The sequence below is a fragment of the Ursus arctos genome, unplaced genomic scaffold (assembly GCF_023065955.2).
Source record: "Ursus arctos isolate Adak ecotype North America unplaced genomic scaffold, UrsArc2.0 scaffold_17, whole genome shotgun sequence".
NCBI lineage: Eukaryota > Metazoa > Chordata > Mammalia > Carnivora > Ursidae > Ursus > Ursus arctos.
In genome coordinates this window covers 53,946,615-53,960,373 of record NW_026622841.1, presented here as the reverse complement: position 1 = coordinate 53,960,373, position 13,759 = coordinate 53,946,615, and the positions used below count along the sequence as shown (strand labels likewise).

General features: G+C 37.1%; 1 protein-coding gene across 7 annotated transcripts in view; it reads right to left on the bottom strand.

Annotated features, from left to right (window-relative positions):
• Nucleotides 1–2,916: 2,916 nt before the first annotated feature.
• ARHGAP28 (Rho GTPase activating protein 28) overlaps nt 2,917–13,759 on the bottom strand; it is a 197,596-nt gene continuing 186,753 nt past the window's right edge. For 5 of the 7 annotated variants that reach the window (XM_026496006.4, XM_044382854.3, XM_057313233.1 and 2 more), the window contains 2 exons: nt 8,917–8,981; nt 2,917–6,793 (listed from right to left, as the gene is read on the bottom strand). In XM_026496006.4, coding sequence (XP_026351791.1) covers nt 6,699–6,793; nt 8,917–8,981 — 160 coding nt within the window. In that variant the 3' untranslated portion in view covers nt 2,917–6,698. The remainder of the gene's footprint in view (nt 6,794–8,916; nt 8,982–13,759) is intronic. The other 2 variants (XM_044382855.2, XM_057313234.1) reach the window with 1 other exon arrangement.

Sequence of the window (13,759 nt, the reverse complement as noted above, 5' to 3'; positions counted from 1 at the left end):
TCCATCTATCATCTATTGATCCTTCTATTCACCAATCTGTCTTATTTTTATACATTTCAAAAATAAGTTACAGACACCAATACACTTCCCCCGAAGTACTCCAGTATGCATATCATTACCTGAAGTTCAATATTTGTTATTTGCAAATTATTTTCTTTTGAGGTAACATTTACACATAACGAAATGCAGAAATCTTAAGTAAACATTCACTAAGTTTTGACAAATACAGACATCTTTATAACCCAAACACTTATCAAAATATAAAACAATACTGTTCCACAGAAATATAATGTAAGCCACATATATAACTTAGAATTTTCTAGTAGCTACATTAAAAAGAAACTGCTGAAATTGATTTTATAATTTTTATTTTATAATTTATCACTTCAAGTTAAATATCTAAAATACTAGAATCAAACATGTAATAGTAAAATATTACCAATGAGGTGTCTTACATTCTTTCCTACCAAGTCTTCAAAATCTGGTATTTTACACTTGGAACACATCTCAGTTCAGACTAGTCACATATCAAGTGCTCAAGAGGCCCATGGAGCCAGGGGTCCTGGCATGGGATGGCACATACGGAATGTTCTGGGAAGCCCCTTCCCCCCAGTCTCCATACCTACCCCCACAGAAGCAACCATCATTCTGGGTTTTCTCCCCCATCCTTGTTTAGCTCTGCCTGTCCTAGCATTTCACGTAATTGTACAGTGTACAGTCTTTTGTGTCTAGCTTCTTTCACTCAGCATAAGGTTTCTGAGATTGATTTATGCTATCATCTGTATTCAGATAGCAGCTGGTAGTTGTATGATTAGTCTGATAAGAAACTGCTAGACCCTTTTCCAAAATGGCTATACCATTTTATATCAGCAATTATAAGAGTTCTGATTCTTCCACACTCAGAATGATCAGTCTTTTCAATGTTACTTGTTCTAGTGGGTATGTAGTGATATCTCCTTGTGGCTTATTTTGCATTTCCCCAGTAGCATATGGTGTTGAACGTGTTTCTATGTGCTTATTGGCCTTTGTGTTCTCTTCTTTCATGAAGTATCCAAGTCTTAGGCCCATTTCAAAAATGTGCTGGTCTTTTCACTAGTGAATTCTTTATATATCCTGAATGTCTGTCTTTTGTCAAATATATGCTTTACACGTAGGTATTTTTTCCTAATCTCTGGTTTGCTTATTTGACTTCTTAATGGTCTCTTTGGATAAGCAGTTTTACATTTTGTTGAGGTTTAATTTATTAATTTGAAAGTGCTATTTTCTGGGGGCGCCTGGGTGGCTCTGTTGGTTAAGCAACTGCCTTCAGCTCGGGTCATGATCCTGGAGTCCCGGGATTGAGTCCTGCATCGGGCTCCCTGCTCAGACGGGTGTCTGCTTCTCCCTCCTACCCTTCCCCCTCTCATGCTCTCTCTCATTCTCTCTCTCTCAAATAAAATCTTAAAAAAAAAAAAGTGCTGTTTTCTGTTGCTAAGAAAGCTCTGCCTATCCCCAAGTCATAAAGCTATTCTGTTTTCTTCTGCAGGTGTCATTGTTCCAGGCATTACAATGAACAATATGATCCCTTTTGGATGAATTTTTGCATACCTTGTTATACGTATATCTAGTTGATCTAGTACCTTCCGGAGAAAGCCTCCTTTCTCCATAGGTTTCTTTGGCACGAGTTGAAAATCAAATGGCCACGTAAGTGAGCATCTCCTTCTGTGCTGCTGGTGTAGGTGCCCACCTTCACGCGGTATCATCTTGTCTTGGTAGCTGTAGCTTTAGAGTAAGTCTTGAAATCCCGCATTCTCAAGCCAGCTTTGTTCTCTTTTTGGGGTAATATTTCTTCAGATGTTCTAGATTCTTTGCATTTTCATGTAAATTTGTAGGTTTGCCAATTTGTACCTAAAAAGCCTATTGGTGTTATGATTGGGGTTGCATTAAATCTACACATCTGTTTGTGGAGAACTGCATCCTGCCAACGCTCTTCCATCCATCTCTTCCGATGCAGAAACCTGGTCTAGCTATACATTTATTTTGCTGTTCTCTAATTTCTACCAAAAATAGTTTTTAGTTTTTAGCATACGTGTTTTGCATATCTTTTGATAAATGTTTTCATAAGTATTTTATGTTTTTTTATGCTATAGGAAATGGAAGTTAAAACATTTATTTTCCGGGGCGCCTGGGTGGCACAGCGGTTAAGCGTCTGCCTTTGGCTCAGGGCGTGATCCCAGTGTAATGGGATCGAGCCCCACATCAGGCTCCTCTGCTATGAGCCTGCTTCTTCCTCTCCCACTCCCCCTGCTTGTGTTCCCTCTCTCGCTGGCTATCTCTGTCTCTGTCAAATAAATAAATAAAATATTTAAAAAAAAATTTATTTTCCAATTGTTTACTGCTAATATACAAAATACAATTAACTTTTATGTAATCATCTTGTATGATTGACCTTGGTAAATTATCTTACTAGTTCTAATAGTTGAAGATACTCCAGTCTTTCCCACATACGCATATCATTAACAAATACAGACTATTTTCTTTTCTAATCTTTATACCTTTTTTTCTTGCCTTTTGTACAAAATATACAGTAAAACGTTGAATTTTTAAAAAATATTATGAACTGGTATTGAATTTTGTAAAATGTTTTTTCTCTATTAAGAAAGTTTTTTAAAAAAAGACACGTTTTAAAAACCTGTCCCAAACATCAACTCAAGCAAATTTAGGAAACTGTTGTTTATCTGATCTATCCCCTCTCCACAACCGTCCATTATTACCGTGCCATGTGGCTTTTGTACAAGACCACCACCCAGTAGGTCAGTGACAGACAGTGGGCTCAGACACATACCTTCTGACTTGAAAGCTCTCACTCTTTCACCAGCATCATGATACCCTTAGACTAGCTCAATTATTATAAGAATTCTTATAATGTGACAATGCTTTTAGTTTTTTCTCTTTATTTTTATGGGTAAAATGCAACATACATATTATACTTAACAATGAAACCTGGGACAAAAGAATCAATATTAACTTTTGAGATGGGAGACAACATAAAACACTGACATTTCTTGTGACATTAAATAATTTTCTAATCAGGTCACATAGTTTTAGAAAATAGTTGGAAAATGACTGAAAGAAAAGATGTTTTTAATTTAAGGTGTGTGTATGTGTAAAACTATTTAAAATGTTTGAAAGAAACATTTTAATCCATGTCATATTATTTTTTATTAAATGACATATTTATAGAAAACAGTTGAAAATGCCTGTCAGAAACTAGGAACTATTTAGTCCCATAATATATATTCTTTTCAGGCATGTAAAACATTGGTGAAAAACAGTTGAAATATACTTGAAAGAAAGAAGGGACATTTTAATCTCATGTTACTTTTCAGTCAAGTGCAACATGGGGAAAGCAGTTGAAAAATGCCTGAAAGAAGAGAGGACTACTAATTCCCACACTTGAAAACCTACATTGCAACATAGTGAAAAATACAAGACAATGACTAAGGGACATGAATTCTCTCAGAGTATACCACAGGTCACAGTTACAGAGTATTTTTGGCTTTAAAGCTTACACTGAAAATATTTTACATCATTCAATGTATATTATTAAATGTACACTGAAAGCTAACTGTTAAATAAGATGACTCAGGGACAGTTTGTAACAAAAACTGTTAAAGTCCATTAATTTTTTTTCCTAAGAAAGGCAAGTGAGGTAGTTTATACTGTGTACACATTGTAACGAAATTAATATTCCAGTTTATTTGAAGATCCCTGGCTCTAAGAATCATATCCCCCAATTAGCTGCTTAACAAAAGGGATCCTCTTTCGCAAAATGGAGAAAACAATGAGCCAGCTCTCGGGTTTTTTCTGAGTAAGTGTCGCTAAAATGTTAACTTTCTCTAATACCTTCCTGGATATTATTTTCCTAATTGTACACCAAGAGCACTTGGGAGGAGGTGGGTGGGAAGCTAGTAAGAACTGAATCTAGAAGCCTAAGTTCTGACCCTTCTTTTGTCTGCAAACATACTACTCATTTTTACAGACTACTGTAACCATTATAAAACAACTTTGGTAAAGCAAAGATAGTTTCAATAATTATTTGACAGACATTTTTGAATTGTAATTGTAGGGGTTTATTTTTTAAGAATAAAATTAGTAAAAAGAACCTCTAGTCATACAAAACTTAGTCTGTGTGTCTACTGAAATTCTGCTCTAATCACTTAGTTAGTCCTATGACTAAGAATAAAAGTTATATCTAAAGATACTGGTATTGGCATGGCCTTCCATATTACATAGTTATTTGAAAGTTGTCACACATACTTAAATACATTCAACTGATTAAAGCTATTGAGTCAGCTAAGTCTTTGACATCTGATGCCACACAAAAATGAGTAAGAAATTTAGAAATGGTTGTTTAGCTGTCATCTGTCAGCCACTTATTTAACACTAATGACAAGTGGAGTAAATCTGAAAACCTCTAGAACTTATATATAGGTTCTAATGTATTTTCAGTTCAAAGATGGGAAAGTTCCCAAATAAAAAATTAGTTCCGTAATCTTCTATAAAAAAAATCTTCTACAATACAATTTAACTATTTGAAGCTATAGGAAACACAATGAGAAAAAACCATCCCTGTTTTCATGTATACATGGAAGTATAAGATAGCGAATTTGAAGAATTTCTTCCATGTGTGGGTGTAAATTACTGTCCTCTTAGGCCTTGGAAGTTAGCTACTGCATAAAGTAAAATGTTTACCCCTGTTGTCTGAATTTCAAAAACAATAAAAGCATTTCTTCAGACTCTTGAAATTCATTATGTAAACTCACATGCCATCAATTAGCCAAACCCTGAAAACAGATGAAATGTAGAAATAAATAAAAACCTACAGGACACATGTTTAGCGTCTAATGGGTTTTCAGGCACAGGAAGTAAAAGTTCTCAAATAAAATGAATGGATATTTGAGTTTTTTATAAAAATATAACAAAATCCTAATGGCCAGAAACATAATTATCTACATGTTGAATATAAATAATGTTTTTAGAGATATCAATATATGTCATAATAATGCTGCATATAAAAGATTTCTTCTAGGGGTACCTAGGTGGCTCAGTCAGTTAAGCATCTGACTCTTGATTTTGGCTCAGGTCTTGATCTCAGGGTCGTGAGTTCAAGCCCCGCGTTGGGCTCCACGCTGGGTGTGCAGCCTACTTAAAAAAAAAAAGAAAAAAGATTTCTTCTTATATGTGGGCTTAAATTATTATCACATCATGTTTTGAGAATTGGTAAGTAGAAACATTGGTAAAATATTTGGTAAGATGTTTTCTGTATTTGTGAGTAACTTTATTGTTTGAACTGCAAAAGAGAGTCATTTGGACATTAAATCTCATTAAAATTAGTATAAATTCAATGAAATCTCAGTGTGTGGATTTTAATCCAAAGCACGCGTGTGGGATAAATGAGACCTCTGTCCCCTTTTCTAGCTAACCCTAGACCTGTATCTGCAGTCTCAAGACGAAAGGCAGAGCGGTCTGACCCCTCAGCACAGATCTGCTCTCCATTAGATTGTGGAGAACTGTGCGTTCTCACCAATTACAGGTCTGGAAAATGGCTCTGCAGATCTTCATAGCAAGACAGTTTTCAGCTTACCAAATATGCATCTCATTTTAAAGCCTAAGGCTAATCCATAGTGCTTGGCCATGTCTATGATTGATGAACAGAAACAACTTGCTTTTACAGCTTATAAAATGTAGATATAACAGTATTTTTCAGTACTTTTGGATGAAGAACAGTTATATAAAGACAATTCTATATTTTTAAATTTGGGCTACAGAAGTGACTGTAAAATATTTAAAAAATGATATGTTTGATCAGGAAAGGAACTCTGTGCCTGGCACAGAGAAAGCTTTTCATTGAGCACCATAATCATGATGAAAAGATGGAGGTTCTGTGATTATTAACTACCCAGAAGGTTATGAAAGCATAAGTACACCCTCTGTCAAACTAACCTTTGCTATGGGAACCTGTGCTCATAAGAGAATAAGCTTTAAATATATAAATGTTCAATAATCCACGATAGAGAAATGTTCACTTGCACCAGAATGCAGATAGTCATAATACAGTACGACATACATAACAATACAGTGTTCCTTCAACAGAAGTTCATCCTCCTCCAGTTGGGAGCAAGTCAGAGCATCAATATTGTACGTAGAACTTTAGAAACTGATTCCCTTTGAAAAGCAGATCTGAATTATTTTGCAGAGCAGAAATTATTGATATTTCTGGGATTCTTGTTCAAAAAGGTCAACATACGTATATAACGTAAGTATAAAAAAGACTCTCTTCCACCTCTTGTGTTTGGTAGCATCTGCTACATAAAGAAGTGTTTTTTATCTCTGGGTATAAGATGAAGTTCATTTCTGCTGTGAAGTCAAAGTACTAGAAATGATTAGAGTTCCATATACTAGATTGGCCTTTCCTCTGGAACCATCACAGCGTCTTTCCTTCACCATTATCGAGGAACCGTAGGAGAAAGCCTCAGCTCAGTCAACCAGCTCCTCCTCCACAGTTCATGTTGACAATGCCGGGAGATGCCACTTGGGCTGAGAAACACCAAGAGGGTTATTGGAACAGACATGTCAAAAACAGTCGTGTTATTTTCCCTACCAAATGTAGAATCTTCTTGGCATATAATACATGATAGCTGCCATCTTGGGGTATTTCAAGAACGTGGCTGGGGTTTAATCACCCACTCTGCTTGAGGATTTACATGATATACATCCAACATATAAGCATCTGGATCCAAGCAATGTTGCCCTGAAGGAAAGAGAAAATCAGAGAATGTTTTCGAGGGTGCACACTTCTATGTGTGCGTGTGCACGTGTGTGTTGGTAAGGTCTGCGTAAGGCCAAGGTCGTTCTCTCAGCCAAAAGTAAGTAGATACGCGTTAAAGGTTCTTTAGCAAAGCCAGTCGGCCTGCCTGCCTTATTCTTTCCCTTCTTTGTTTCTTAATGACTGTGAAATACTTCAAATAAATCCCATGCAAAATTGTGGAAAAAACAGACATATCAACTACAGGCAAATTGTTCCCTAGACTCACATCAATTAGGAAAATATGGCAAGGACCTGTTTAAGATATAAACTGAACATGTCCTCTAATGGTTTTACAGATAGTAACCTGACCAGTGCTAGAAAAGATTAAAAATCAAGTTATTTTAAGAATGGTCATTTTGTTTGACTACAGATGCAATGTGCATAGGCAGGAAATTTAGAAATTATAACAACGAAAAGATCATTCCACGAGGCAACTACATCTGAAAATCTCTATGTACAGTGTGTTTGAAATGTACACCAAAGTCTCAAACCAAACTACCAATATCTGATTGCTTGCTTGATTCATTCATTTATTAAATATTTCTTAAAAGTTATTATATGCCAGGGACTATTCCAGGGGCTAGGCCTACAGAAATGCATCAGAGAGTCAAAAATAGTTGCCCTCAGGGCACTTACATTGTCAAAGTGGTAAAAGACAACCAGCAAATAAGCAAGTACAATATAAAGTAAGTCTGGTGGTGATAAGAACACGAGAGAACAACAAAGCTGGGAAGGCACACCTAGAGAAGGTGAGATCCTGGAAGGTCACCGTGAGAAGGTGACACAGTGGCAAACACCTGCAAGAGGTGAGGGAGTGAGAAATGAACACTCTAAAGGAGAGCATTCTGGGGAAAAGAGTGAATGCAAAGACTCCAAGGCAAAGTGTGTCTGGTGACTGGATCTGCAAGGTTGGTGCTAAGCGGAAGTCGATATAATTTGAGAGGCATCAGCATACAGGTGTATTTAAAGCAGTGGGATGGACTGAGCTCACCAAGGATGTTACAAGTAGATAAGAATAGTTCTGAGGCCTGTCCCCACAGTTTTCTATGTTGAAGGTTGAGAGGATGAGATGTAGCAGGCAAAAGAGACTCAGGAGCTGCCAGTGAAGTGGGACAAAACCCAGAAGCTTAGGTTGTCCTTGAAACCAAGTGAAGAAAGTGTATTTTCAAAGAAGGGGAAGATCAACTCAGGCAGTTATCAAGACAGAACGAATGACTGGATTTCACAACATAAGAGTTCTCCAGTGGCGTCAACAAGAGAGCAATTTTGGTGAAGTGTTGCGGGGCAATGCTTGACTGGAGTGGTTTCAAGAGAGAACAAGAGGAAGAGATTGGAGGACAGAAAATGGATTCAAGGAGTTTTTGCTGTAAAGCAGAACACTAAAACTTGAAGGGGGTCAAGAGAGAGTTTTGTGAAGATGAGAGAAATTACCAAAAATGTTTATGTAGTTGGAAATGATGCAGTTGGGAGGGAAAAGCTCATGGTGCAAGAGAGAATGGGGAGCTGGAGCAAGGCGCCGAGTGGCAGGCAGGAGGGAACACGAAGCGAGGCACATGTGGAGGTGTTGGCCATAAGTGAGAGCTGGGATGGTTCATCCAGACTGTGCGGAGGGCAAGCAGAAGACCTGAACAAAGGGGAAGGCAGGACACAGAGGCAAGCAGAGGAAATTTCCATTTGATTCCTTTTTGTTCCCCCTCAGGAAAATAGGAAGAATGAACCTGGGCCAAGGGCGAAACCAGGGAAGTTAAGCAAAAAGGGTGTCACAGTGTCAACGTTCCATGATGTTCTCTGTTTTGCAGGGATCTCCAGGAAGAGACTTTTCAACTCTGAGGCACACTTAAAAGACCCAAAAGTCTACTCCATATCAACTAAAATATTTACATTTAAATTTTGAAAATATTTTAGGAAATTCGTACAACTGTTCTCACATGAGATTAAAACTTCAGAAACTTAATGATGTTGAATTTATATTTAAGAAACTTATAAAATATGCCTTTATAATAATAGCATATTTCTTTTAGAGTAATCAGAGAATTTAGGAGTAAAAACCGTTAGAGAATGCTTACCTATATTTCCCCCAATTTCATATAACCGTTGGTTCTGAATCTTAATGCATTCTGATGAACCATGACTGAAAAAAAAAGAAAGCAATGTGACTTAACCTTCTTCCATGATCTGAGGTAAATACGTGGATTAAATAACCATGGCAACAAACAATTCCTTCTGCCTTCAATGAAATACACCCACAAATCATTACTACAATTAAAGTTATGATAAAAAACAATTTACTTGTTTGACACAGACAAGCATCCAAGGCACAGGGAGGATGGGACTATTCCAAACCAAGATGGACGCTGCTAGGCCCTATAGCAACCTGGAGCCCATTCTATCCACTACTGTCAGCTTCATTTAAGAGAGGACTGTTACAGACACACCAAGGCTGGTGAAGGAGCAGCTGGATGTTTAATATTGCCTTGTCATTGTCACATTACCCTCTGTTCAAAAGAAGTCAGGTTTCATTTCTCTTTTTGCCAAAAACTGAATAGGATTCTCTCTTCTGTGCATGGCATGTTTCTAAACTTGCCTAAAGCTTTTCAAACTGCTTAATGTTGACTTCATTGCATGTTTCTGCTCTATAGTGAAAGCAAGTCAGAGAAAATAATTGCCCAATTTAATTTCTCCACCCCAGTCTTGAATGCTGCGGGAGAGGAGCGGCTGGTCTTCATCCCACCTGAAGAGTGACTTTCAGCTTAGTTACTTCAAAAAGACTGACTTCAGCACTTTGTGAGGAAGAAAGAGGTGTGACCTATTTTGCTTAACGAAACATTTTATTTGAGATCATTGTAGATTTGCTCATAGTTTTAAGAAATTGCACAGATAGATCCTATGTACCCTTTACTTTTTTCCCCAATAGTAAAATCTTGCAAAGCTCTAGTGCGCTATCACGACCAGAATGTCAACATTGAGTCAAGATACAGAACATTTCCATCACCACTGGATCACTCTCGTTTCCCTTTTATAGCCCTCTCACCTCCCTCTGTCCTCATTCTTACCCCCATCCCTTATCCCTGGTAACCTGTACTCGAGTCCACATTTTCTAGAAGTTTGTCATTCCAAAAATGTTCTGTCAATGAAAACAAAGAGCATAGAACTGTTTGTATTGGCTTTTTTCCCCAATCCCTATAAATCGCTGGATTCATCCGAGGTGCTGCGTTTCATGGCTGAGGAGCACACCATGGTTCGGATGCGCCCGTGTGTTATTCACCTGTTGAAGAACATCTGGGTTTCTTTTCCAGATTTTACTATTATAAATGAAGTTGCTATAAGCATTTGTATACGGGTTTTTGTGTGAATATAATCTTCATTTCTTTGGGATATAAGCCCATGGGGCACTGGGCTTGTCTGTGGAGTGTGTGACTCTTGATGTCCAAGTTGTGAGTTCAAGCCCCATATTGGGTGCAGACATTATGTAGAAAAAAAATGCCCTATGAGTGACCCAAAGATCTCTGTATCTCTGCCAGTATTTGGTGTCATCACTATTATTTATTTTAGCCATTCTCAGAGATGTTTAGTGATGTCATTGTGGCTTTGCATTTCCCTAATGGTTAAAGATATTGAACATATTTTCATGTGCATGTGTATCTGTGTATCCTCTTTAGTGAAATGTCTGTTCATGTCTTTTGCTCATTTTAATTAATTATTTATTTATTTTTAAGATTTTATTTATTTGTTTGACAGAGAGAGAGCGCACAAGCAGGGGGAGTGGCAGGCAGAGGGAGAGGGAGAAGCAGGCTCTCTGCTGAGCAAGGAGCCTGATGTGGGGCTCTATCCCAGGACCCTGGTTTCATGACCTGAGCCAAAGGCAGATGCTTAACTGACTGAGCCACCCAGACACCCCTTGCTCATTTTTAAATTGGATTTTTTTTCTTATTGTTGAGTATTGATCTTTATATATTCTAGATACTAGTTAGTTGCTGGATATCTTTGTCTTTTCATCCTTTTCATTGAGTCTTTCAGTAAGTTTTCAATCTTGATGATGTCAGATTAATCCATTTTTACCTCTTATGGATCATGCTGGGTTTTGGTTTTTTTTTTTTTTTAAGATTTATTTATTTATTTTAGAGAGAGAAAGAGAGATAGAAAGCATGGGTGAAGGGGCAGAGGGAAAGACTCTCAAGCAGACTCCCCTGCTGAGCATGAAGTCCAACACAGGGCTTGATCTCAGGACCCTGAGATCCCGACCTGAGCTGAAATCAAGAGTTGGTCACTCAACTGAATGAACCACTCAGACATCCTTGGATCATGCTTGTGATGTCAACTTTAATAACTCTTTATTAGTCCTACATCACAGAGGTTTTCTCCTTTGCTATTTTCTAAAAGTTTTATAGTTTTACATTTAAATCTGTGATCCATCCTGGGTTGTTTTTTTGTCTACAGATATCCAGCTGCTAGAGTACCATTTATCATTTGTTTAAAAGGCTGTCTTTCATCCATTGAATTGCTTTTGTATTGTTGTCAAAAATCAGTTATTAGAGGGGCGCCTGGGTGGCTCAGTTCGTTAGGTGTACAACTCTTGATTTTCTGGTCAGGTCATCATCTCAGGGTTGTGAGATCAAGCCCTGCAACTGGCTCCGTGCTCAGCAGGGAGTCTGCTTGGGATTCTCTCCCTCTGCCCCTCCTCCCTTCTCTCCAAAATAAATAAATAAATCTTTAAAAATTATTAGAATTGTCAAATTCATGGAGACAGAAAGTAGAAGAGTGGTTGCCAGTGGCTGAGGGAGGGAGAAATGAGGAGTTATTGTTTACCAGGGATAGAGTCTGAGTATGGAACGATAAAAATCTTTCTGTAGATGGTGGTAATGATTATACAATAATGTGAATGTACTTAATACTATGAACTGTAAATTTAAAATGATAAACTTTGTTATGGACAGTTTGTTCTTCCTCTACAATCTTTCTTTCCTTTCTTTTTTCCTTTCCCTTCCCTTTCCTTCCTTCCTGCCTTCCTCCCTTCCTCTCTTTTTCTTTCTTCCTTCCTTCCTTCTTCCTTCCTTCCTCCTTTCCTTTCCTTTCCTTTCCTTTCCTTTCCTTTCCTTTCCTTTCCTTTCCTTTCCATTCCATTCCATTCCATTCCATTCCATTCCATTATTGCAGTGGCTTAATCTTCTAAAAGTATTTTGGTTTTTTTTTTTAAGATTTTATTTATTTATTTGACAGAGACAGAGACAGCCAGCGAGAGAGGGAACACAAGCAGGGGGAGTGGGAGAGGAAGAAGCAGGCTCCCAGCAGAGGAGCCTGATGTGGGGCTCGATCCCAGAACGCCGGGATCATGCCCTGAGCCCAAGGCAGACGCTTAACGGCTAAGCCACCCAGGCACCCCTTCTAAAAGTATTTTGAATAAAAGTAGTGTTCTTGATCTTGGAAGGAAAGAAGTCAATCTTTCGTTGTTAAGTATAATGCGAGCTGTAGATTTTTGTAGATGGTCTTTATCAAGATGAGGACGTCTTCCCTTTTCCTAGTTCACTGAGGGTTTTTATCATGAAAGGGTACTGGATTTTGTCAAATGCTTCTTCTGTATCAATTAACATGATCATATGATTTTTCTCCAATCCAGTGGTAGATTACATTAATTTCTAAATATTGAGCCAAACCTGCATACCTGAAATGAATCCCAATTGTTCACTGTAATTCCTTCAATACATGTTGGATTAGATTTGCTGATGTTTTGTTGAGGATTTTGTGTCTAAGTTCATGAGAGATATTAGTCTTCAGTGTTTGTTTATTGTCTTTGGTATCTGGTCAATACCAATTTCATAAAATGAGTTAGGTAGTGTCCCTTCCTCTTCTACTTTCTGGAAAAAGAATGTGCTAAACTGGTGTTCATTTTTTAAAAAACATTTGCTAGAATTCTCCAGTGAAACCATCTGGGCTTGAAGATTTCTTTTTTTGGGAAACCTTTAAAGATTCAATTTCTTTAAGGGCTACACAACTATTTCATCTTGGTTGTCTTTTGGTAATTTGTGGGTTTTGAGGAAATGGTCCATTTCTTCTAAGTTTTTGATTTTGGGTATATAGTTTGTTCACAGTATTTACTTATCCTTTTAAGAGAAGCATTGTATACAGGGATATTTCCTATTTTATTCTTAATATTGATGATTTCTTTTCATTTTTGTTAGTCTTTCTAAAAGTTTATCAATTTTAATTGTTTTTTAAAAAGAACTACCTTTTTGTTTCACTGATCTCTATCATTTTCCTGTTTTCAATCTCACTGATTTCTGCTCTTCTATCATTTGCTTCATCCTGCTTGCTTCGTGTTTATTTTGTTCTTATTTTTCAAGTTTCTAGAGGTAGCAACTTACTTGCTCTGAGATCTTGCCCTCTTTTTAAATGTATGCACTTATTGCTATAAATTTTCTCTCAGTATGGCTTTAGCTGTACTGTACAAAAAAGGTGCAGTTTTATTTTCATTCTATGTACTTTTAACAGTTTCCTTTAACACTTCCTCTTTGACCCATGGATCATTCTGAAGTGTGTGGTTTAATTTTCAAATATTTGGAAATGATGATGTTTTGCTGTTATTTGCATCTAGTTAGATTCCTTCATGGTCAGAAAAGATATTCTGTATGATTTCAACTATTTTAAATTCACTGAAATTTATTTTATGGCCCAAGATATGGTCTATCTTTTATGATTACATCTTGACTTATTTATAGTGTTTTTTCATATACTGCCTTGTATGGGTTGTGTGTGTGTGTGTGTGGTTTCTCTGGCACTGTAGTAACTTATCATGGTCTATTAGGATTGATGTTTTACTATTTTGAGTGATGTGTAGAAACCTACTCCCAACAGTTCTCTTTACCCTCATACTTTAAAAAATAAACATTTAATTCTATTTATTCTTAGTTCTTT